Genomic DNA, 24,116 nt, shown 5'->3' with positions numbered 1-24,116 from the left:
GCTGTCCATGAAGATCCTCACCACCTTGCCCTTCAGAGACGGAACACTGCCCGTAGCTCCAGGATGTTGATATAGAGATCCTTCACCCCTGGTAGCCACAGGCTTTTGGTGAGCAGTCACACAGTGTGGGCTCCCCAGCCAACCAGGGAAGCGTCCGTGGTGACAGTTTCCTGCAAAGGAGGGTTCTGAAACCCTGGGCAATGTTGGAGCAGATGCCCCACCACCTTATCGCCCGACGGAACAAGTCCAGCGTGATCTTGTCTGCGAAGCTTCTGGACACTTATCTAGCAGGCGTCCATGAACTCCTGAAGAGGACTCACCTGCAACCGGCAGAGCTGGAAGAGGTAGATGCAGGACATCAGGTCTAGCAACGACTTGATGGTTCGCACAGTGTCCGTCTTCATTGCCAACAGCTGCTGCAGCTTCCCTTGAATGACCGATACCATCTCCTACGAGGGTGAAGCCAGGCAGGATACCATATTGAGTCAGGCTCCTACGAACAGAGTGTTCTGCGATGGTGTCAAGCAGGACTTTGGATAATTGATGCAGAATCCTAGATCCGTCAGCAGCCGGATGAGCCAGTCGTCGAGGTACTGTTATACATGTATACCCAGTAGACGCAGATGCCCGCCACCGGTGCCAGGCACTTTGTGAACACTCTGGGGGGCGACTTCAAGCCAAAAGGTAGGGCCTTGAACTGGTAGTGTGGTCCCTGCACTACAAAGTGTAGAAACCTTTGGTGCTTCCTGTAAATGGGGAAATGGAAGTAGGTGTCCTCCAGGTCCAGCTACGTCAAGAAATAACCTCTTTACAGTTGGGCGAGGATGTGTTGCAACGTGACCAGCCCCCCCCGACCCCACCTCCTTTCTGATCAGAAAGTATCTAGAATAGACTCTGGGGTCTGGAGTCGCTGGGGGACTAGCTCTATAGCCCCTTTTCGCAGCATGGTCCCTACCTCCTCTAAGAGCTGAGGGATGTGCTGCTCCTGACAGGCCACCGGAGGGATGCGCGGACACCTGTGCTGAAACTCCAGGATGTGTCCTTGGGTGAGAGGTGGTGATCTTTCCCTACTCGCTGACGAAACTCGTCAGCCGGCCTCCCACTGGGGTTCACGGGTGGGGGCCTGACGTCCTGGTCGATTCAGTCTTGCTTCAGTGCTGGCACCCTGCCCTGCGGGCAAAGCTGTCCTCCGCCAAAGTAGGCCTTGGAGTGGCCTGTGTAGGCTCCCTGAGTCGTAGATCTGGAAGGCTGACTGTACTATGAGTAGAAACCTTTCGAAGACCTGCTCGACTTTCCTCTGCAGAAGCGAAAAGAAGAGCAGTGCTGCTGGAGGATGCCCAGGGAATGGGCCGTCTCCGTATCTGCTTTGATGGCCTGTAGGTACTCGTAGTTGACCTTCACAAAATGGTTATCCCAGTCAAAGGCATGTCCAGGACCTTCGCTTGAATCTCCTGTCGGAAATTCGTGGCCTTCATCAAGCCTTGTCGACATAAGCCTACACTGTTCCCATCTGCCGGAACCCTGCATCAGCAATGTCCAGTGCCACTTTGATGACGTGATCTGATGCTACCTCCCATTCCTCCATCTTCTTGTCGTCAAGGAGGAACTTCAAAATCAGCCACAGCTGCTACCACAGCTCCCTGTTGTACTTGGCTAGGATTGCCAGTGCGTTGGCAGCCTTGATGGAGGATGCTGCGGTGTAAATCACCTTTCTTGCCATGGCATCCATCTGGTTAGCTGACCGTTTCATCGCGGCCGTGGAAACCACTGAATCAGGAGATCGTTGCGACCTCAGGCACGTGGGTGCAGATTCCGGTAGCAGGTACTTCTCCAGCCTATCCAGTTTGGCCGGAACCGTGCAAGGGTTCTTTAAGAGGGCCAGACCCTCCTCCCACTCGTCCAGAAGGGGCACGGCCATGATTGTCTTCGTATTGGCATTGCGCCTCTGGTACAAGAAACCCTCCTTCCTGGTTCGTTCGGGCACAAGCTGGAACAGCTCCGTGACTCTGGCAATCATGGAATGGAACAACCCCACCACATCCGGTGGGGACGCCCTAGCCAGCCGAGACCAGCCGCTGGGCTGTGATGATGTCATCGTCCATTGTCGTGGCCTTATCCTCCCCATGTCCGGGTGTGCTGGGAGAGAGAAGGCCAGACGCTGAGGTGGAGGTTGAAATGGGGGCGTCAGATGACACTTCTGCTTCTTAGCTGGTGACTTATCAAGGGCCTGGGGGACCATTGGGACCAGACCTTGAGCAATCCTCGTCTGAATCTCTGACACCAAGGTGTAGAGGGTTGACAGAATGTCCTGAGACACAGCCCGCGGCTGAGCTGTCGTGAGCGAAACACTAGGCCCCATGCCATCATGGTCGTCCTCTTCCTCCTCTCCCACAAACTTGTGGACCGTGTGTAGGGACTCCAGGTTCTCGTCTGCGGACAAAACTTCCATGACTCGAGACACAGCCTCGGGCTGATCCGGGGCCTCATGTACCTCCCCCCCCCCCTTTTTGCCACCCTGAGGGGTCAGATCCAAGCTCAGGCAGCACCCCCTTCTCTGGCATGCCAGCAGACTTCAAAGTCACTGTGGTGGTTTCGCCCCTTGGGGGCAGGGACACCTTCTGCTCAGTGAGGGCTACCTTCACAGGGTCAGCCCCCTTCACAAGAGCATCCGCCACCAGCTCTATTGTCGACTAAGACTTACCCAGCGGGAGAGCGAGAAGAGAGAGCGAGGAGAGAGAGCGAGGAGAGAGAGCGAGGAGAGAGAGCGAGGAGAGAGAGCGAGGAGAGAGAGCGAGGAGAGAGAGCGAGGAGCGAGAGAGGAGAGAGCACGCGAGAGAGGAGAGAGCACGTGAGAGAGGAGAGAGCATGCGAGAGAGGAGAGAGCACACAAGAGAGGAGAGAGCACACAAGAGAGAAGGGAGAGCACGAGAGAGAAGAGCACGAGAAAGAGCAGAGAGCACGAGAAAGAGCAGAGAGCACGAGAAAGAGCAGAGAGCACGAGAAAGAGCAGAGAGCACGAGAAAGAGGAGAGAGCACGAGAAAGAGGAGAGAGCACGAGAAAGAGGAGAGAGCACGAGAAAGAGGAGAGAGCACGAGAAAGAGGAGAGAGCACGAGAAAGAGGAGAGAGCACGAGAAAGAGGAGAGAGCACGAGAAAGAGGAGAGAGCACGAGAAAGAGGAGAGAGCACGAGAAAGAGGAGAGAGCACGAGAGAGGAGAGAGCACGAGAGAGAGGAAAGAGGAGAGAGCACGAGAAAGAGGAGAGAGCACGAGAAAGAGGAGAGAGCACGAGAAAGAGGAGAGAGCACGAGAAAGAGGAGAGAGCACGAGAAAGAGGAGAGAGCACGAGAAAGAGGAGAGAGCACGAGAAAGAGGAGGGAGCACGAGAAAGAGGAGGGAGCACGAGAGAGAGGAGAGAGCACGAGAGAGAGGAGAGAGCACGAGAGAGAGGAGAGCGACCGAGAGCAAGGAAATAGAGGAGAGAGAGAGCAGAGGGAGAGCGGAGCAAGAGGGGAGGGAAGAGCAGAGCAAGAGGGGGGAGCGAGAGACCGTCATTCAACCAGTGTCTTTATGTGCAGTGGAGATTCCTCTCAACGCTTGTTTAGATAATAGATTTTGTCACGCACACGGAGTGGGCTGTTGGGAAAGATTTCTCTTTAAAGCACATTTTCTTCCATTTCTATGGACCCCCAAACTATTTGCTTTTATTTTTGAATCAGACCTGCTCTTTTTGTAGAGCGAATGAAGACTTCAGCTTCACTACACTAGATTTTGCTAATTTGTCATTGCGAAACGGACATGGCCTTCAGGCTGTCAGTACCGTGAACATTGTTTCCCTTAGTCTTGTAACTTTGTTGCCATGTTTGGCAACTCATCACTGTACAATGCATCTTATAATGCAGTACCAATGGGGTGAAAAAGTTACTTATCTTACCTGGTAACGTTCTTTCGATGGGATGTTCCTCCGACGCATTCCACATCTTTGACAGTAATTACCACAGCTGTGCTGCTTCGAAATCTTTTTGGGCGTAGGCGTCCTGCGTCGATATGCTCCCTCGAGGACCGCAGTCGACGGCACCGGATGTTATATCTAATACGCACGACGCCCGTAGTCTCAATTGTTTTTTCCCAGAACGTGTGGCACCAACCACCTGCCAGTATGACTGCAGAAAACATTGCTGAAACGTAAGCTGCAATCGCATAAGAAATTCAGTAGAGGGGCAGGCTGGGAGGGTACGATGTGGAATACATCAGAGCAACATCCCATCGAAGAACATTACCAGGTAAGAAAGTAACTTGTTCTTCGAGGGGATTGTGTCCTCCGATGTATTCCACATCTTTGATAGACTCCCAAAGCAGTACCAACGTATGGAGGTGGGAAAAGAATTTACAAATTCACCAATTTAGAATGCCCAATCAAATTGCAGAATATTGGACTGCCTTACCAAAGGCCAAATCTTGCCCATGGATAGAATACAGGGAATAGTGTCTCACAAAGGTATGGACAGAAGCCCACGTGGCTGCTTTGCAAATACTGCAAATCGAAACACCCCTCTGTAGAGCCGTGGAGGCAGCCACACCCCTAGTAGAATGAGCCCGTAAGCCTACTGGAGGGTCCTTACCCGCCAACCGGTAACATTCAGAGATTGTCAAAATGATCCATCTGGACAAGGTCTGTTTGGAAACAGCCTGACCTCAACGCCTTCCAGCGTAACCAACAAAGAGCTGATCGTCCACTCTGACCGGGGACATCCGGAAGAGATAGGAACTCAAAGCTCTCCTAGGATCCAACCTATGGAGCCTCTCCTCTTCCTTACCAGGATGCGGAGGTGGATAGAAGGCCGGAAAGAACCACCTTCTGGCTTAAATGAAATTCCGACGCAACCTTCGGATGAAAATAAGGACGAGCCCCAAGGACAACCCTGTCCTTATGGAACACCGTGAAAGGTGGCTTGGCGGAGAGTGCCTGCAACTCACTCACTCTGCATGCAGAAGTAACCACAACCAAAAATACAGTCTTAAAGGACAACAGTCTCAGCGGGCAAAAATGTAAGGGCTCAAACAGAGCTCCCATTAGGAACTTTAGAACCAAATTCAAATTCCATCACGGCACCTGGAAAGGTGAAGGACGAAACACATTAGCTAGCCCTTTTAGAAACAGAAATCAAAGGGATCTTAAAATAAGAACATTCCTCAGACGAGCGCTTAAATACGGACAGCACCGCCAGGTACCCCTTAATGGTACCTACTTGCAGGCCCTTGTGGGCTAAAGAAAGCAAAAAAGGCAAAACCAAAAGAATGGAACATTGAAAAGGATCCACATTCTGCACCCTGCACCAGTCGCAGAACTTCCTCCAACGGCAACAGTACAACGATTCCGTTGCGGGCATTGTGACCTAAGGCAACACCTCCATCACGTCTTCAGGGAGGTCCCAATCCTTATACCTCAGCCTTTCAGATACCAAGCATGAAGGCTGAGAGACTTGACCTCTGGATGGAGAACTCGACCCCCTCCTGTGAGAGCAGATCGTCTCAGTAGGGAAGATGACGTGGAGGGCAGATGGACATGTCTGGAAGGTCCGGGTACCACGCTCTCCTGGCCCATGCCGGAGCAACGAGGATCGTCCGGGAACCGAACCTCCGTAACTTCTGCAACACTTGCAGAATGACAGGGACTGGAGGCAACGCGTACAGCAGTAGGAAGGACCACTTCACTACGAACGTATCCCCCAAGGCTCCTCTTGGAGGAAATTCCCGCGAGCAGAATCTTTCACACTTCCGGTTGACACTGGTGGTGAAGATCCACTTGCGGGGTTCCCCAAAGGGCAAAGATCTCCAACAGAACTTCCTGAGCCAGCTCCCACTCGTGAGAGACCGTGCTCTGTCTGCTCAAAGCATCCGACACCGCGTTTTTGTCTCCGGCCAGATGAACTGCCGAGATTGAAATTTCCTACTGGATGGCCCAGAACCAGAGCTGCATCGCCTCCCTGCACAATGGGAGTGACCCTGCCCCCACCTTTTTGTTGAGGTAGTGCATGGCCACTGTATTGTCCGTCAAAATCAGGACATTCTTTCCCTGCACAGACAGCAGAAAAGCCTTCAGGGCTAGCCTGACAGTCCACAGCTCTAACAGATTGATGTGGAGTCTGGACTCCGACGGAGACCAACGGCCGCTGACCGTCAACTTGTTGGCATGAGCTCCCCACCACAGGAGGGATGCGTCCATCATGATCGTCACCTCCGGCCACGGTTGCCAAAACCGAGACCCCTTCAACAGATTTCCTTTGTCGGCCCACCACAGAAGGCCCTGGGCGACCGAGGGTGGAATCTAAACGGGATCCGACATCCTGCCGCAGAACTGTGACCACTGCATCTTGAGAGCCCACTGCAGAGATCTCAGCTGCAGCCTGGCCTCTGGCACCAGGAAAATGCCGGATGCCTTGATGCCGAAAAACCTCAAGAACTCGAACGCCGGGAGACTCTGGGCACGTTGAAACTTGTTTACCATCTGCAGAATGTGATGAGCCCTCACCTGGGGTGGCGAACACAGCCCCAGGGACATGTCGAGCACTGCTCCGATGTACAGGAGCCGCTGGGGGTAGGTGTCAAATGAGACTTCTTTAAGTTGAGGGAGAAGCCCAGTTTATGAAGGGAGTGGCAGGTGACGTACAGATGATCCAGGATTTGCTCGGGAGAGCGCGCCCTGATCAACCAATCGTCCAGGTAGGAGTAGACGTGAATAACCCCTTTCTGGAGATGCGCTGCCACCACCACCATCAGCTTGGTGAAGACCCTTGGGCGGAGGTCAATCGGAACAGCAGGAGCCGAAACTGAAAATGCGAGTAGCCGATCGCGAACTTCCTGTGCTTGGGATGAATTGGCACATGAAAGTAAGCATCCTTCAGGGTGAGACACACCAACCATTCCTGAAGTTGAAGCGCCTGGAGGACTTGAGAAAGAGTAACCATCTTGAACTTGTCCTTCCTGAGAAGCTTGTTCAAACCACGCAAGTCCATGATGGGTCTCAATCCTCTGTCTTTATTCGGGATAAAAAAATATGGGGAATACCATCCCTTGTTTCTCTCCGCTACAGGCACCAGTTCTATGGCGCATTTCTCCAGCAGGAGTAGGATTTCCTGCGCAAGGAGCGGATCCGGACGCTTCAAAGAGAGCTTCCCTGGTGGATTGTCGCGAGGCCTCTGCCGGAAAGGAAGACCGTAGCCGCGGGCTATGATCTCCAGAACCCACACATCTGAAGTAATGGCATGCCATTCTACAAGATGCGCCAGTCTTCCCCCAACCGGCGAACCATGGGACATGGCCTCATGAATGAGCGGACGCGGCTGCAGCAGTACCTGAGGCCAAAGAGGCAACTGCTCGAGCGTCTTTGGCACCTCGAGTACCTTGTTTTCCACCTCTGGTACTCCTACGTTGGCCCCTTTGACTAGCAGCTCCTCTCAATCTACCAAAGGAAGAGTAGTATCGAAAGGAACCTCCCCTCCATTGCTGTCCCCTAGGACGAAAAGGCGGCGGTTGACATACTGCAGCGCTCAAAGACTTCGCTGCAGCTTTGGAGGTCTGCAACCTCTCAAGGCTCTCGTCAGCCTTGCTGTCAAAATGATGGACACCATCAAAGAAGCCGGGACTGTACATCAGGAGCAAACCCCGACTTCTGCAACCACGCAATCCTGCGCATCACAATGCTCCCCGCCACGGACCGGCTGACACAGTTTGCCACGTCCAGACCCGACTCAACAGATTCACACATGGCATCCTTGCCATCTTGAATGAGGGCAAGAAAACCATCCCGTTTCTCCCCGTCAGGAATATGTTCAGCCGCCAAAGATGCACAATTCCACAAAGTGTGAGTGAATCTTGCCAGGGCTCAAACGGAGTTGGCTGCCTTTAAAACCATACCCCCAGACCATCAAAACGCTCGTCGTCGTCCCCATCAGGAGGGATGGTAGGGTACGCAGCCTGCTTCGCTGGGGCCATAGCCGCCTGCACCACCAAACTCTCCGGAGTGGGGTTTGTAGACTATTAGCAGGGGTCACCACTGGCTGGACGGTATTTTTTCGGAAGCGACTTATTCAATGCCGGGAGACTCTCCGGAGCAGTCCAAGCCGCTGCCACCCTTCTTTGTAAGGCCATATGAAACAGCAACATCGGGTCAGTGGGTGGACCTTTGTCCAGGATGTCGGTCAGATCATCCTGCAGAAAATACAGAGGTGGAGCAGACCACCCCAAGTACTCAATCACCCTCGACATGAGACGCCTGTACGAGGACTCGCATGTGTACCAGGCTCAGGCCTGCCAAACTCAACCTCCAGAGAGGTGTCCAGACCACTGGCGTCATGCAAGGACTGACGCAGGTCTTACATTTGGCTGTGACCAGACAACAGGTCATCAGGAACCTCAGGAGGCACCTTCTTCCACCTCTAAAATGTAGTCCAAAGGCTGGAATAAATCAAGCCTGGGGGGATGACCAGAGAATCCTTCGATGGCCTCGGCGCCGATGACGTCGATGACTTCCTCGGAGCAGGAGCCTCGGCGTCGATGCCTTCTTAGAAGGCCTCACAGGCTCCGACGGACCTGGACCTGGCACGGCTATGGTGATCAACCTTGTCCGATCGGGACCTTGATGGCTCCCGATGATCGCGCCGCCTGCCAGAGCCTGAAGGCGTACGAGCGGTGGCTCTAGCTTGTTCCTTGCCGGCTTCTCTCGAAGGCGCGGACAAACAGTGCCCTGCGATTCGAAAATCGCCATTCTGCCAGCGATGAATGCTTGATGGGACAAGCTACCCGCCTTCTGGCAGAGTCCTCTGACGAGGACAGGGAAAGCAACCGATGACGGCGCTTTCGAGAATGCCTACAAGAGGCAGAGGAATGGCAGGAACCACTCCGAGACCGAGACTCCACTGGACTTACGAAGACGCGGAGAGTCACCCCTCGAGTCATCGGTCGAAAGTCCAGCAGATTTCGGTTTATGGGTTTTAGATACCCTACCTACCGTTAACAACTTCTTCCGCTTCCACAAGGCCTTCAAAGTCAAGGACTGGCAGCCATCGCAGTCGTCGGTGGCATGGCTTTCGCCGAGGCACCAGAGGCAGACACTGTGCGGGTCCGTGATGGACATTTTGGAACCGCAGTCCCGACACTTTTTGAAGCCCGACTTTGGGGTACAAAAAGACGAAGACATGATCTCAAACTTTCACAATGGGGTAGAAGAATCGAGCGCGCCGAGATTCCGAAGCGAACACGTTCATGGAAAAAACAGAAATGAGGCTACGGGCGTCGTGCGTCCTAGATATAACATTCGGTGACGTTGACGGAGGTCCTCAAGGGAGTGTATCGACGTTGACGATGCAGGACGCCTACGCGGAAAAAGTTTTCCAAAGCAGCACAGCTGTGGTAATTACTGTCAAAGATGTGGAATACGTCGGAGGACACAATCCCCTCAAAACACTATGTTTGCCCTAGACAAACACTTAGAGGATTTTTGGTTACTCTCGGTGTGCCTAAGGGACAAGCTGGTGGCAGTAGTTACTTTTTGCTATTTTTTGGTGTAATTTACTTTAACCTTACCGGGTTTACTGCGTTTGGCTACCAACTGCAGCTAGTGTCCAAACATGGCAATGCCACAAGGATTTGCATTTGTCCCTTGGCCATCTTGTCTCGAACACTTCCAGTGCACAGGAAAGCAGAGGCTTTTCGCAGGGTCATGTGTGTTTGCTGCCAGGAAGTGGGTTGGGACTGTATGGTCCCAAACCACAAACTGGTTTCAGTGAATCGGAGTGGTATTCATGAGTTGTGCCACCAGTGGTCCTGAATGGACCACCGCCGGCGTGTGTGTGTGGGCCAGATCTTTGATTGGCTAGTGTGAGTTTCAGCTCTTACCTGTTTTTTTGGATAAGGAGAGGACCACCTGCACCCACTCTAGAGAGTTCCTCAAAGAAAGCGGAGGAGGCAAGTATCCTGTCCAGCTGCAAAACTTGCAAGAAGACTTTGGAAGGCGGCTTGGTGACCAACATCTGCTGCTGTCCTGGAAGAGCCCTGTCTTGAAGGTGATCTTCAGCAGAACTGCAAAGGAGCTGTGACCCTTGGAGGGAACATCCATTCTCGACGTCACCGAAGAAGAGACTTCGGAAGTGCCCCTGCACGGCCCAATGGGTGACCAGTTCAGTTTGGGCTGCCGTGCCGCAGACGTCGCTGTTCTGAGTTGAGCATTGGAACTTGGGGATCGGCGGCTTATGCTACAAGACTCACATCTGCCAAATGTTTTGGTTCCAGCATTAAGGGAACACGAGATAGGTGACAAAGCCTGACCGCAGCAAGTGCATCGGACTGAGTAACTGTGCATTGGTGGGTGTCGTCATGACAGCTTTCCTGCATCCAGTCCTTTGCTGAGTGGGGCCCTGAACCGAGTTCTTCTGCACTATCCAACCTTAAGACCTAACAAAAGCATTTGCACTGACTGAGAAGTGGTTGAACATGCACCGCCTGTGCATCAAGGGCTGATGCTGACGGCAGGAAAAGCTACCTTGGGCCCTCTTCAGAAGACCTGTCAAATCTGAAGAAGAATTGGAATACGAGGGGCGCGGGGTGCGACTTGTGACCATACTTACCTGCGCCTCCAGCTCCCCTTTTGAAAGTTTGATAACTTTGAAACTTTTACAACAGTTTGGCTTTGCCATGGTTTGCTTGCGCAAGCATTCTAATTGTTGGGGACACTTTTTAGTTAAAATAACTTGTCCTCTACCACTTGAACCTCTTCATTATAACCTAGAAGCCATACACTAATTGTTTCCAAACTCACAAAAATGTGTGGAACTTGATGAACATTTGGGCACAAGGCCCCATAGAGCTTAGGGATGGGGCCTTGTGTTGTGTTGTAATTCTGTGGACCTGTAGTGCTACATACTAATACTAACCTTCCTTTGCAGGGGTTTATATGTATTTTGCCCTACTCCAGTGATTGTATATATGAATCTTGTATTCAGTGTTGTGTGATAAAATTACATGCTAGTAGTCATTTGTCACAGTGTTATATAGACATAAATATGTCTTTTTTTAACTGATTGTCCAAGTGTGTGCCCTGACTTTTCACTGTGCGTGCTCACTGAGGAACCCTTACAAGCTCACCACCTCTTGAGGCTTAGCCTAAACTACTCATCCACCGACCTTAAACTGGTTTGACTATAGCTACCAGAATTGTCCATCTCACTAAACTAGGTTGGCCTTCTATCCATCTGTCCACCAGGCCAGAGTATAGAAAATCAGTCCTAAAATGGGCGTAGTGGACGGTGTTGAGTAAGAGGCACCAGAAGTGCTATCAGACACCGCTGGGCCCTGTATCCACCATTTTGACTAGGAACGGCTGGGGATTGTGTTTATAACTACTGTGTGCTTGTTTGAGCCACCATCGCTGGGTGTGGTCTCCATAGCAGGGACGCTTTTAAAGTTTTAGGCCGAAAAAGCGGACAACCTGAGCAGCATGTTTCGCAATGTTCTCTCAGGAGGCAGCGATTGCATACCTGGCATGTGTCCATCCAGGGTTATATTTTGTTACAGGAAGGGCAGAATTTAAAACAAGCTTTTTCCATACTGAAGAGGTAGGGAAATGAAAAGTAGAGTGTATAGTGTTTTTGTAAATGTATACATTCTCTAAGAAAAAATATAGAATCCAACCCCCACTTCAAAGCAGCGAGCAGTCATCGGATGTGCAGGCTGTCGTGGAAATGCTTCTTCTCTGTGGAAATGTCGAAATACTGCTACAGGGTTGATCGTTAAATATGTTTTAAGAAAGGGTAGCGAATTTAAGTCACAATATGTGGCAAGGGTATAAGCAACGAACTCTGCAGTATGCGACCGGCCACAATGGCAGCATAATCAAGCAGCGGGACCTCAACGTGTGAAGGACCTTGGGTACACTAGTGATAGTATTATAGACCCGCCCAGGCGATGTCACTTCTCAAAGTTTGAAAACAAGTCATGCAATACTCCACACCAAAAACTAGATGTCGGCCTATGCAAGCATGTGATTCTAAGCACAGCCCCACAGCCATAGAGACACATTTACTTGCACCATTTTTTAATTGTAGGGGGTGGGGGGGGGCAGAGTAGAGGTATAGGTTTAAATGGATTTTTAGGGGTTGTTGGTGACTCTCCCCACCCCCCATAATAATGTGGTGAAAAAATGTGGTGAAACTGCTACCGCATTAGTTGGACCACAACCGAATAGGCATTAGGGGCCAGAAATTAGCTCTTAAGACATGTCCCATTTGGCCAGGCAATTCCATCCTTCAGTATAGCCACCCTGGGATAGATCGACACGCTTTATACTAGACAATAGGAGCCGATTGATGTGTAGGAAATGAAATTAAATGAATAAGGATTTTTGTACCGCGCACTATCACCACCGGATCTGAAAAGGAAAGGGGTGGGGGTTGAGTTAGTGGGAACGAGCGGGATAAGTGCAAGAGAGCAGTGATGAGCTGTTGGCAGCTTCAGTTTGATTAATACCGTCCACTGAGTTTGGGGGTGCTTTCCGGTATTCGTTGTGTGCTGTTGTGTGAAACTATATGTGGTCTATTTTGTTGTTGCGGTGTAGTGAAGCTTGTGCGGTTTGTTGTGCTTGGAGTTTGAGAGGTGCATGCAGAGGGGTGAAATTGTTAGTGGGTTCGTTTATTGGCTTTGCTATCTAGAAGTGATATTTGCTAAATTTCCACGTACTTTCTAGATGTGGCACGTGAATATCTCTGCATTTCTATCTGGATCCGGCAAGGTCTAATATTCACAATCCTGACTATATATGACGCACGCCAAATATTCACAATGTGGCACTTGCCCACCTTCAAAATCCTGTATATATGCGAATCAAGCTAGCATTCACAATTCTATCTAAATGTGGCATTGGTAATATTCCCAATGCAGTCTAGATGTGGCAATGGCTAATATTTGCTATTCTATCTAGATGTGGCACTGGCGACATTCACAATCCTGCCTAGATGTAACGCAGACTAATGTTCACAATTCTATCTAAGTGTAGCACTTGCTAACATTCGTAATTCTATCTAAGTGTGGCACTTGATTACGAAGGCCCTTTTATGCCCCTACCCCAAGTGGCGCTAAAGTTCAGAGAGCCTCAGACTTCCGCAACGTTATGCAAGTACTATGTGGCAGTCAGTCAGCAGCTGCCGGCGCCACTGTGCTGCGGCTACTATCCCCACGGCAATTGCGCCCCACACCCAGGGAAATGTTGCCCTCAAGGAACCGGGGCAATTGGGCCCCGTGCATGTGCCTGCTTCGCCCGATTCAAGAAACAGGCAGGGTCTGTGTAGTAGCTGCACAGTAGTTACTACGTCTGCGAGCATTCCAGAGCCTGAATAACAATATAATAAAGGGGTGATAATGACTAAGTTAATGGATGCTAAAAGAATTGCATATAAAATTCACCACAAGAGCTGGATCGCGCACTCACCTGATGCTATCTGGAATCAGGACATGAGCGTTTGTCGTGAAATGAAATATTTTATTTAGATCGGGCTCATACACAAGTGTTTCAGAGCGCGACCAGGCAAAAAGGGAGGGGAACAAGGGAGAAACAACCAAAAAAAAAAGAAAACCACAATCTTACTAGGCTCAGTGACATTTAAGAAAGCGCAATTGCATGGAGAAGGGCAAAGGGGAAAAGTGCATGGAAGGGTGGTGTGGAGCGAGGGGAAAATGCAGAAACAGAGGAGAGAACAGAATAAATACTAAATAAAGTCAAATAAATAAAGGCAATAAACCATGGTAGTGCAGCCAGCAAATGGCAGGTGAAAGTTTAGTCATATAAGGTATATATGATAAGTGCAGACTAAAATGTGGGAGGGGGACTGTATGGGTACAGATACAGAACCCAAGTGCATGGAGTGGCCAGGAGGGTTGCAGGGTGAGCAGGTACCTGGGCCCAAATGACAGAGGGAGGCCAAGTGCACGATGCCGAGAGAAGAGAGATCAGCAGGGGAGAAGGAGGATGGGGTGGGCAGAGGCAAAGAGTACCGTCTTGAGGTGCTTCCGTAACTGGAGATGGTTTTCTTCAAGTTTCAAGGTGGCCGGGAGGCTGTTCCAGAGAGAGGCCCCAGCAGAAGACCGAGTTCTACCCCAAGCCCAGTTCTTTGCAAAACGACTAACCCTGAGGGAGTTAGAAGTAAAAGCGAAGGGCTGGAGAGGGGAGGTATTTACGGAGGGATAGTTGAAGATATTTTGGACACAGGCCCCAGAAAGCCTTATGGACGATAAGAGAGTTTTAAATTTAATCCTAGCATCCACTGGGAGCCAAAGAAGGGATTTCAGGTCTGGAGAGATACGATCCCAGGGCGTGAGGCCAAGGACAAGTCATGCAGTCTTGTTCTGGATTAGTTGTAAAGGGTGGACAGTGGAGGCAGGCAGATTTACTAAGAGGCTGTTACAGTAATCCAGCCTGGAGAGAACCAGAGCTTGGGAGACAGTGAGCCTTTGAGGGAAGGAGAGTAAAGGCAACGTACCTCTAAGGAGGTGGAGTAAAAAGTTTGACTTTTTGGAGACGTCAAAGATGTGTGCTGAGAAGGAAAGTGTGGAATCAAAGATAACCCTAAGATTCTTAGCCATGCAGGTGGGGCTAGTAGGAGGGCCGAGGGAGGCCAGCCAGAGAGTGAGAGCAAAGGATGGAGATGGTGTACTGATGAGGAGAATCTCAGTCTTGTTGGCATTTAGACAAAGAACTTTGGCAGTACACCAGTTATGAATGGCGATTAGACAATCAGAGATGAGTGAAGGAGAGGAAGTGGCTGAAGGAAGCCTAAAAAGGAGTTTGGCGTCATCAGCATAGCACTGGCAAGTTAAGCAAAAAATGGAAATGCAGTAGGCGAGTCTCGGCAGGTATTGATTGACAAGCCAGGGCGAGAGGTTAGACCCCTCAGAGACACCACAGTTGGAGAGGGAAATAGAAGATTGGAAGGACCAGAGTTGTACTTGGGAGGGTCAATCAGAAAGAAAAGAGGTCAGCCAGGTCAGGGCCTGATCAGTGATGCCCAGGTTGTTGCGGAGACGATTGAGCAGGGTGGTATGGTTGACCGTGTCGAAAGCAGAGGAGAGATCTAGTAGGATGAGGACAGAGGGAATGTTAGAGTCAAGGTTGGAGAGCAGGTCTTCACAGATGTTCAGGAGAGCAGTGTCTGTGCTTCTGGCAGCTCTGAAGGAATGACGGCAGTCCACCATATACCGTTCTGAGCAAAGCAGCCCAGTGACCAAGCACCGATCCCAAGTTACCATATGAAGCATTCTCTGAGGACATGCAAGGTAGGAACAAAATGACTTGCCTCTTCTCGATAGCATGCAAGAACTCGTCAAAGGTTCTGAATGGCGTGCCTTCACCCCATATCCCCAGCCGGCTCATGTAAATCATATTTTTTGGTTCGGAGGCACCTGAAAGAGGAGAATTAGAGATCAGCAGCATAATAAAGCACAGTCACCCGCCTCAACCTATTCTTGTGGAAGGGAACTAGAAACCAGTGGCATGGTGAAGTACATTGTGAAATCTGTTTTGAGGAGGCAACATCAACACTCAAACAAGCCTTCCCAGGTGCTCTGAAGCCTGATCAGACAATAACAGCAAGCCGTCTGCAAACAAAAAGAACGGAGCAACAGTAATGTAGTTGTTGAGCTGCTGAATGTATTCTTTAAACAGAAGTAGGTCTTCAGCAATATCTGGCTTTAAGGAGTGATGGGGAGTGCTTTATTTGGGGAGCAATGTCATTCAACAGCCGTGGAACGTGTACTCAAAACTCACTTTCGAGTCTCCCATCAAGTTTTGGTGCGCCAGTCTGGCACTGGTTTGGCTTCAGATGAAGTCATTTCTGACAGAAATGGGGGTTGTCACAGACAGGTATATTGGATAATTTGCATCATTGATCTGTGTGATGCAGCAAGAAAACCATTTACGCTTCCCAGGGGAGCCGGTGAAGTGCAATCAGTGTTGAGGTGATAAGATTAAACTTAAACTAAACCTTTAATAATGCATGCAGCCTCATAAAAGATGACCTTTGTAGGGCAAGAGAGGAGTCGGGTAGGCAAGAAAATCATTGGTCCATACAGGTGTTGTGTCAAGGATGCATATCCAGGTCCCCTGCCACACGAAGTGGTTTAGACGAAGGAAGATTTATTCATATATAATTGGTAACATAGAAGGGTGGTTGAAGAGGGGGGGGCGTCTTGTAGGGGATAGAAAATATTATAGTATGCAGCAATAAAGGGAAGGCAAGCCGTTTTAGCTTTGCAGCAATACGCACTGTACTGTCGCCATTTTAAGATCATAGCCTAGGATGGTCAGGCTCTAGCACATCGCAGTATTGCGGCACCAATAAATGTCCCCATTCCCACTCCCAGCCCGCAGACAAAAAGGATATGGGTTGTTTGTGTTAGGGAGAATTGTGTTTAGGCTGAATTTCTTAACCTAGTGAGTCCCCCAGCAGCTTTGCTGGATTTTTGGGGTTTATTTTATTCTCCTGCCAAGAGTGAGACTCTTTTACCCTCACTCTTGGACATGATTTGAGTGTGTTTCTTTGAGTCTAGAAGTGTTTAATGAGCTATGGGGGCTTTTACTCCATAGGGCTTCATGTGTTTTTGTGATGTGTGTTGCACAGCACCCTCAGTGCAGTGACACAGGGGTGTCATAGTGACCCCCCCAGTATAGACGCCATACCCTGGGACTGACTACTGTCTCCCAGGGCATGTAAAGTCACCATTGACTTTACTAGTCTTAAATTCTGAACAGAACCAGTACAAACCATCATATTGTGGACGTACTGGCTGGGGCAATTCGATTGCCCCAGGGTCTGTTAGTCGAGGGGGCACGTCTCCGTCCCCCCTGATCGAGTTTTGGCTGATGGCAGTGGATACTACTTTTTATATTCAACCGCAAATATTTTCCTATGGGATTTCCCATTGTTTTAGGCTACTATCTTTATTTAATTATTTACGGTAGCCTCCAACATACCGCCGGTTTATTTAATTAATATTAATTCTCTGGTTGGTATTTTTTGCCAAAACTTGATTCTAAAATGGCGTTTGTGTTCTCTTCTGTAACTCCAACCCAAGTCGAGCCCTTTGTTCCACTTTTTGGCGGGCTTCTCCACTCTGTCTGGGGTACTTAGGAGGGGTGGAGGGGAATTTAGGCACCCTGGACTGAGTTGCCTAGGCAACTCAAGTCGCACTCCATCCTGATTGGCCCAAGTGGTGAGCCGGCCGGCTCACCACTTAGCATGTTTGAGTGACAGCTAGGCTGAGTGAATGGGGGTTTGCTGCATAAAAGCAGGGCTTTGGGGACTGGAACTTCAGAAGTCGCCACAGGACCTAAGAATCCGACGAGGGAGAAGCTGAGCCGACCTTCCACGACACCACTACCGGTGGAGCCCTGCTGGACCGTCTCACCACTTTTTCCCAACGACAGAGGAGATCTCCCGCCGGAGAGTCTTCTTCCTTTGACTGGTGGGGATAACCAGTTTCACCGTCTTTTCGCCTTCCCGACGTACCTCGTGGCCGCCTTGCCTGTGCCAAGCACCCCGGCAACCGGGATACCACGTTTTACCACGACCGCGAAACAAAGGTACCACCTTTACCCGGAAAACTCAGCGGCTGGTTTCTGCCCTGGTAGTGCAAAGACCTTCATCTTTCCTCCAAGTCGAGATCTTCTCTTGCCCTGGACGAAGACGCAACTTGCTCCCACTACCTTGAACAACTGCCACCGCTGGAGGATCCTTCCCACTTAAGGTACCGTGTCCCGCCTGGCTTCCCTTGCTACCGACTGTACGGGGTAGATTTAGCCCCCGGCTTTCGAACCTGGGTTAGCCTGGGGCACCCTGGCTAAAACTTTCCTAAGCCTCTCTAAACTCTTTTTGAACCCTCTGCAAGACTTTCTAAGCCTAGTGTAACTGTGTGATCTTGGGCGCATTTGTGCTCTGCTCTCTCGAAGAGTGGGCCCAGCCTTTGGACTTTGGCTCACCAGTGACTTTTGCTCTTCTGCCTTGCTAACAGTGTTCCTGAATCTTAGAGTGGTGTACCTTTCCATATTCTGTCTTTTTCCCTCCCTTTCTCACAAACTTATTGGAGTGCCATCTAGTTAAGCGCTCACCTCTGTATGAAAATAAGTGGTGTTTTACAGTGACTTATCTGATACGGAAAAAGGGGTGTATATATTATAATAGTAACTGTGTTTAGAATATTTTACAATAAGAGTGCTTGAGTGTTTTCAACAGTGTGTTTTTAAATAAATAATTATATACTTTGATACCAAAGCTCTGGTCAGTGTTTGCTTGTATTGTTGTATCTGAGTGCCTATTGTGTATACTTTGCATACTGTCTAACTCTTCTTGAGGGAAGTCTGACTGCTCAGCCACAGCTACCAGGTAAATCTGGGTGGTACAGACTGCTACCAAGAAGTGGGTTTACTGCCAACACCTGTAGTCTTAAATCTTTTGCAGTGGCCCCTAAGGGAACTGCACAGGTTTCTGCCTAACAGTTTGACCAAGATCAATATATTCGTGGTAGAATTGACAGTAGTCGATTCTGCCGCTAATCTATTTGACCTTCAGTCAACCAACCTAAATCCATGTCCCGCCAGCAGCCCTTTATCAATCCCCCCTCCCCCTACTTACCTTTGTCGCCAGCCAAAGGCGCTTCTGCTATACACATGCAGCATCAGGTCCATCCCTTCAATGTGTGTCTGAGCTGATGCCGCAGGGTCCCATTGTTTTTTTTCCCCGTTTTTTTTTGTTTCTCTGAGTTCCCTGCTTCCAATGTCCTTGAAGCAGGGAAAAACCCCTTCAAGGCCCGAAGGCCATAATACTGCACATGTCTAGCAGGGGAAACAACTGCAACCCCTGCTCCTCATGTTCAGCATAAAGGGTTTCGATTTTTTTGTATTGGCTGAATTCGGCCAATTTGTGCATACAGACACATTTACACATTTCTTCAGTTAAATTGGGAGTTTCCGACAAAAAGGCCTTCACACCAAACAGATACAACCATCCCATTGTCTCACTCGACAGGCCTGTGCAACTAGAAAGAATGCGGATAGCCAAGCAAAGGCAGGGCTGCGTCTGTCCCTGAAAGACGATCTCATGGGAGCCAGGGCAGAGAACTTGCGTTGTCAAAACAGTCCATTCAGATTTAGGGCCCTGGTGCCCCTATGATACTGGTCACTCTGAACTACCACATGCACACCATTATAATTCCCTCACAATGTGAACGATTGTGGTCCTGGCAGAGCCCAGGTGAAGACCCGGGAATGGGATGCTGCCAAGGTGGGAGCACTAAGCAGAATGTCTTGTGATTTGTACTGCGAGGTGCACAGGGTGAGTGAGGATAACAAATCTAGGCTAGTGCCGGGGAGGTATGGTGGAGCTCCGGAGTGTCTGGGATCCAAAGAAGTGCCTCACATTTCAGAGGGCCAATTTGACCTCGAGAGTATCCACTGAGCTCATGTCCAACTGCCAGGTGCACATCACGTGAGGTGTTCATGGGGAGAAAAACCATGTGTAAGGAGATTGACAATAACTTGGGAACCAATCGGTGGATAGCTGATATGCAATGGTGGGATGTACATAGAGCAGGGACAATGGGCACAGAGAACCAACAATGTATAATGCTTGCATCACTTGAGACTGTGTTCCTAAAAACACACTGCTTTGCTTGGCAATATCCAGTGCGCGTAGTAAGGAGCTCATGGAGGCAACAGTAAACACATACAAGTGATCACAGTTCAAGCGTGTCTATTAAACTGTATATGCAGGTTGACAAAATGCCTAATCTAAACCGAAATCTAAAATGGGAGCAAGCTATGACCATCAAATAACAATAAGGCAGTACTAGTGGCGTCTTGTCAAATAAAAGTGCCTATATTACGAAAAACCCATTGCCAATCCTTACGCTAAATACAAACAGAGTGTGGGATAGAATTTACACGAAAGAAAGAAGTGTTCACAAATAATAAGTCAGGATGTGTCAGCCGTGGTTCTCCCTTCCCCACGTTTTGAGCACGGGACAAGGTGGGATTCCTGAGCACAGCACACACTGAAGCTTTCCCAGCACGAGGCTACAGTTCCGCTCTCAACAATCAGGGCCTTCGGTGATTAAATCTATTTTCTACAAAAAGTCTCTTGCCTCCGAGGATCTGATGTGTTCCAAACATAAAACAAAGGTTCCTCTCTGCTTGTACGGTGGGTGACATCTTTTCACCCCTGTATCCCCCTCTTCTGGGCACAGACCCTTTTCGAATGTTGGCCTCCCTCCGTCGGGTTCACTACGGCTTTCAACAATATCTCTTCTGACATTCACAAATCTTAATGTCTTTTTAAAAAATTCACTGTGGACAACCCTCTGTCGTGTTCACTCACTTTGCCAATAATACCATTCCTTGAACAGTTCTTTATGATCATCTGCCAGTCAAAGACTTTTGACTGTACAGAGGATTTTACTAGACCCCCGTATGACCCTTTGATTTTCTTCTCGCCTTTCCCAAGGGCTTCTGGTAACAGTAATTTCAACAATAGGGTCATCCCCTAGAGTTTCCAGAGTGAGCATCCACGTGGTGCCAGACTCCTCTGTAGTTGGTTTCCCCCTTTCACATTAACAGTTCTTAATATTTTGTTCAATTAGCTGTTTGCTACTTTTGTTCCAACAAAGTTTGGTTTCTTATCGGCTCACCCCTCGACTTTTGGTTTTGCTAGTCTCTGTTGTCAAGGCCGGTACAAAAGTGGCAAGTGTCTCTCCCCAGGTTGGTTATCACTGGAAGAGGGCCATGTGCATCATTGAAATCTGCTGCAACACAAGCTGGCTATTGTTTGCGGTCTTACAATTCCTTCCGTGGATGTTTCAAGGGCCTTGGTCGGAAAGGGCAAGGTCGCTACTCTCCTGGTCACCTTCTCGGATCGCGCCGTCTTTCTCCTCCTCTTGAACTGCCGTGCTGAGCTGGCTCGCTCGTCGTGCGGTCTGTCTGCCTTGCTCGTTGTGTGCTCTCGTGCTCCACCTTTTATCCCTGTGGCGAAAGGAAAGGGCTGCCAGGTGTGTATGCATACTATTAATTGTCTGACTCTGCCTGATCCTTGCATTGCGACATGTTAGGCAATCAGTATTGTGGTTAGTCCATCGGTTTTCATAGTATAGGAAAGTGGTTGTGTCGGGAAAGGGGGGTGATAGAGTTTCCAAGTATCCTATGGAAAAGGTGCGATAAGGAATTATAGCCCTCGTACCTGGGGGTTTATTGGACTCAGAAGGGTGAGATAGGTAGGGTTTGTAAAATAAACAGGAGTAATCCGGACTAGTAACGTGAAATGAATAGAGGGGAATGTGAGGACTATACTGTTTTGTTAAAGTAGAGTGGGAGTTCACAAATAAATAAGCATTAGGGAAGAGGAGAAGAATGATTGGGAATATTCGGGGTAAGAAACTGAAAAACAGGCATTATGGTAGTTGTGGTTCTCGAGTACAGCAGGGTGTTGGTTCCTAGGGAATTTGTTATATATGGAGGGGTTGTTCGATTTGGGCATGAGATGCGATGAGGAAAGGAGGCAGATGTTGTACTGCCTACAAAAGCTTCAGGGACACTGTCCTCCTCCCCTTCATCTTCGGTCTAGGGTAGGGTTGGGATCTGGGTGTGGCAGCCGTTCCTTGGTCACCGTAAGAAGGGATTCTTGAGGTCTGCTTGGGAGAATACCGGTAGGTTTCTCACAGCGCCCCATGGTAGTCGGGATTGAATGCCCCTACTGACATGTTATGATTTTTTGGGGAAATGGAACTGTTATCCTTGCAAGAAGTGTGCCGAGCCTGCTTCCTTAGAGGACTGTCATACACTTGTCTGGTTGCCGGTTGTCCGCCCTACAAGGCTAAGTCTTGGATGGCAGCTTAAATGATTGTTTTCACTGGTACATTTTGATGTTGCCTAATAGGATAGCAAGGATGAAGTAATTTTGCCAGATGATCAGATGTTAAGCAAATTGTTTTCTGCTGGGAGACGGGAGTAGACCAAGACTGAGGAGAAGCTTTTAGATTTGTTAGGCAAGATTGTATGTAGTAACCATGTGGGAGACTACACTAGCTTTGTCCTCTTGGCAATAGGTAATCCAATCTTTGGTATAGGCCTGTACTACACAGGTTGGTAGTGTGACTGAGCAGCCAGGTTGATCTCAAGAGGGGTCAATGTGAGCTGTAGGGTTGCAACATTGAGTTTTACAGTGACAAGTATTCAAATAACACTTCTACTCAAGGTTTCCTGATTAAATTATTAATTTAACATTCAGTTTTAAAATAAGCCTTCTTTAGAAAGGCTACATTGGCAACAATAAAAATACACTTCAAAATACACTTTTTCCGTTCAATAAGTAGATACCCTTATGAGATGGCACACATTTTCCTCCTACACCCTGAGGTGACTTCAATAACTTGGACACTGTGGACATTAATATATCACTTTTCACACTTAAGTGCTAATACTGAAGTTGTGGGAAAAAAGGAAAAGGTTAGGGAAGGAAACAATGGTTAAGCTTCTCAAACAGGTAAGCACTTTTGAACCGCCCAATGCAATGTGGGTTAACCCTTTCCCAGCTATACAAGTAAGGTATGTATGACGTTTTTGAGGGATAGTAAAGTCAGAGGTTAGAAGAGTATTCAGGGAGCCAGGAGAGCCAATGTCAACTGCGCAAAGTCTAGGGGAGCCGAGGCACTTCTTTAAGGTAACTAAAATGTCTCGCACAATGTTATAGAGAGTTTTGTTGAAACAGAAATCACTGTTGGCCCACAAGCTGGCAGGCTTGTGAAGTACAAAGCTGCAAGCAACTCTTTAACAGACAGCAAATGCAAGTCTCAACGGAGAGCAAGCAAGCTATACAACAAGAGGTAAGCACCCCTTAGTTCACAGTACCTTAGGTCTGAAGAAATAGTTCCAGCTGGCTTCTGTTCCTGTTGTAGTCTGGCAGATCCTGTTTCTGGGCCTCAGTCGTAGGGACAAGAGGGACGAAGTCTGGGACTCCTGCACTACGTTTCGAAGGTCGGCGGCAGCAATGGGCAAAGTTCAGATCACCGGCGCTTCACTGTTTCAGCTTCTCGCTAACAGCACTTCTGCAGTTCTTGGACACCTTGTGGACTTTCCTTGCTTCTGGGGCGCAGCACTCTGTTGAGGTGGCTCAGGCTTGGTCAGCCCTGCATCGAGGGAGTCCGGAGGATCTTCCTGGAGCTCGGGTCCGGCTAAAAAACTATGCACTCTATTCTGAAGTTCTTGTCCCCTGGCACTCTGTTCCTGCAGCAGCAATGGAAGTACAGCCATCAGAGAGGGTTTTCAGTCGAGTTCATCTTGGGGTCAATTGTTCCCTGTTAGGCAAGATTGTATGCAGTACCCTTTTAGGTGCACAACAACCACCCTGACCACCTGGCAATAGGAACCCAACCCTTGGTATAAGTCTGTATTACACAAGTTTGTAGCATGTTGAGAATTTTATTTAAGAGTCAGTTTGAGTAAGCGTTCTTCAGAAGGGGCAATATAATATTAACACACAAATACACTCCAAAATACACACTCTTACTTATGAGTATTTCAAAGAAAGGTTATTAGAACAAAACAAGAGATCTCACAAATATTCAGAAGCAGGTAAGAACTTTGTGTAACCCCCCAATGCTAATCAAGTTAACCTTTCATGGAAGGAAGACAGAAACACACAGAGTGAAGAAACGTAATTCAGGGAGCCAGGCCAGGCCAAAGTCAATTGGACAAAAGTCTAGGTGAGCTGAAGCAATTCTTGCAGATAGGTTAAAGGCTTGCACAATGTTTTAGAAGTCTTTGTAGAAAGAAGAAATCAGAGCAGGGCCACAAGCTGATTAGGCTTGAGAGGTAAAGAAGCAGTTAGCAACTCTACAGAAGCAACCACGACAAGTCTCAACCGAGAACAAGTGAGGTTACACAACAAGAGTAAAGTTCTCTCAGACTTTACAGTACCTTTGGTTAGAAGAAAAATAGTTCCAGCTGGCTTCTGTTCCTGGGCAGCTCTGCAGATCCTGTGTTCCTGGGCCTCAGTCGTGTGGACAAGAGGGAGGATGTCTGGAGGACTT

The 24,116-nt window shown here is 49.1% G+C and overlaps 1 protein-coding gene across 6 annotated transcripts in view; it reads right to left on the bottom strand.

Annotated features, from left to right (window-relative positions):
- The window catches only part of SBNO2 (strawberry notch homolog 2), a 1,228,831-nt gene that overhangs the window by 601,805 nt on the left and 602,910 nt on the right, over positions 1–24,116 (bottom strand). For all 6 annotated transcript variants that reach the window (XM_069647284.1, XM_069647292.1, XM_069647268.1 and 3 more), the window contains one exon: positions 15,341–15,446. In XM_069647284.1, the coding sequence (XP_069503385.1) occupies positions 15,341–15,446 (106 nt within the window). The remainder of the gene's footprint in view (positions 1–15,340; positions 15,447–24,116) is intronic.

Source organism: Ambystoma mexicanum, chromosome 1p, assembly GCF_040938575.1.
Source record: "Ambystoma mexicanum isolate Mex_15411 chromosome 1p, UKY_AmexF1_1, whole genome shotgun sequence".
Classification (NCBI taxonomy): domain Eukaryota; kingdom Metazoa; phylum Chordata; class Amphibia; order Caudata; family Ambystomatidae; genus Ambystoma; species Ambystoma mexicanum.
This window is presented reverse-complemented; position numbering and strand designations above follow the sequence as displayed.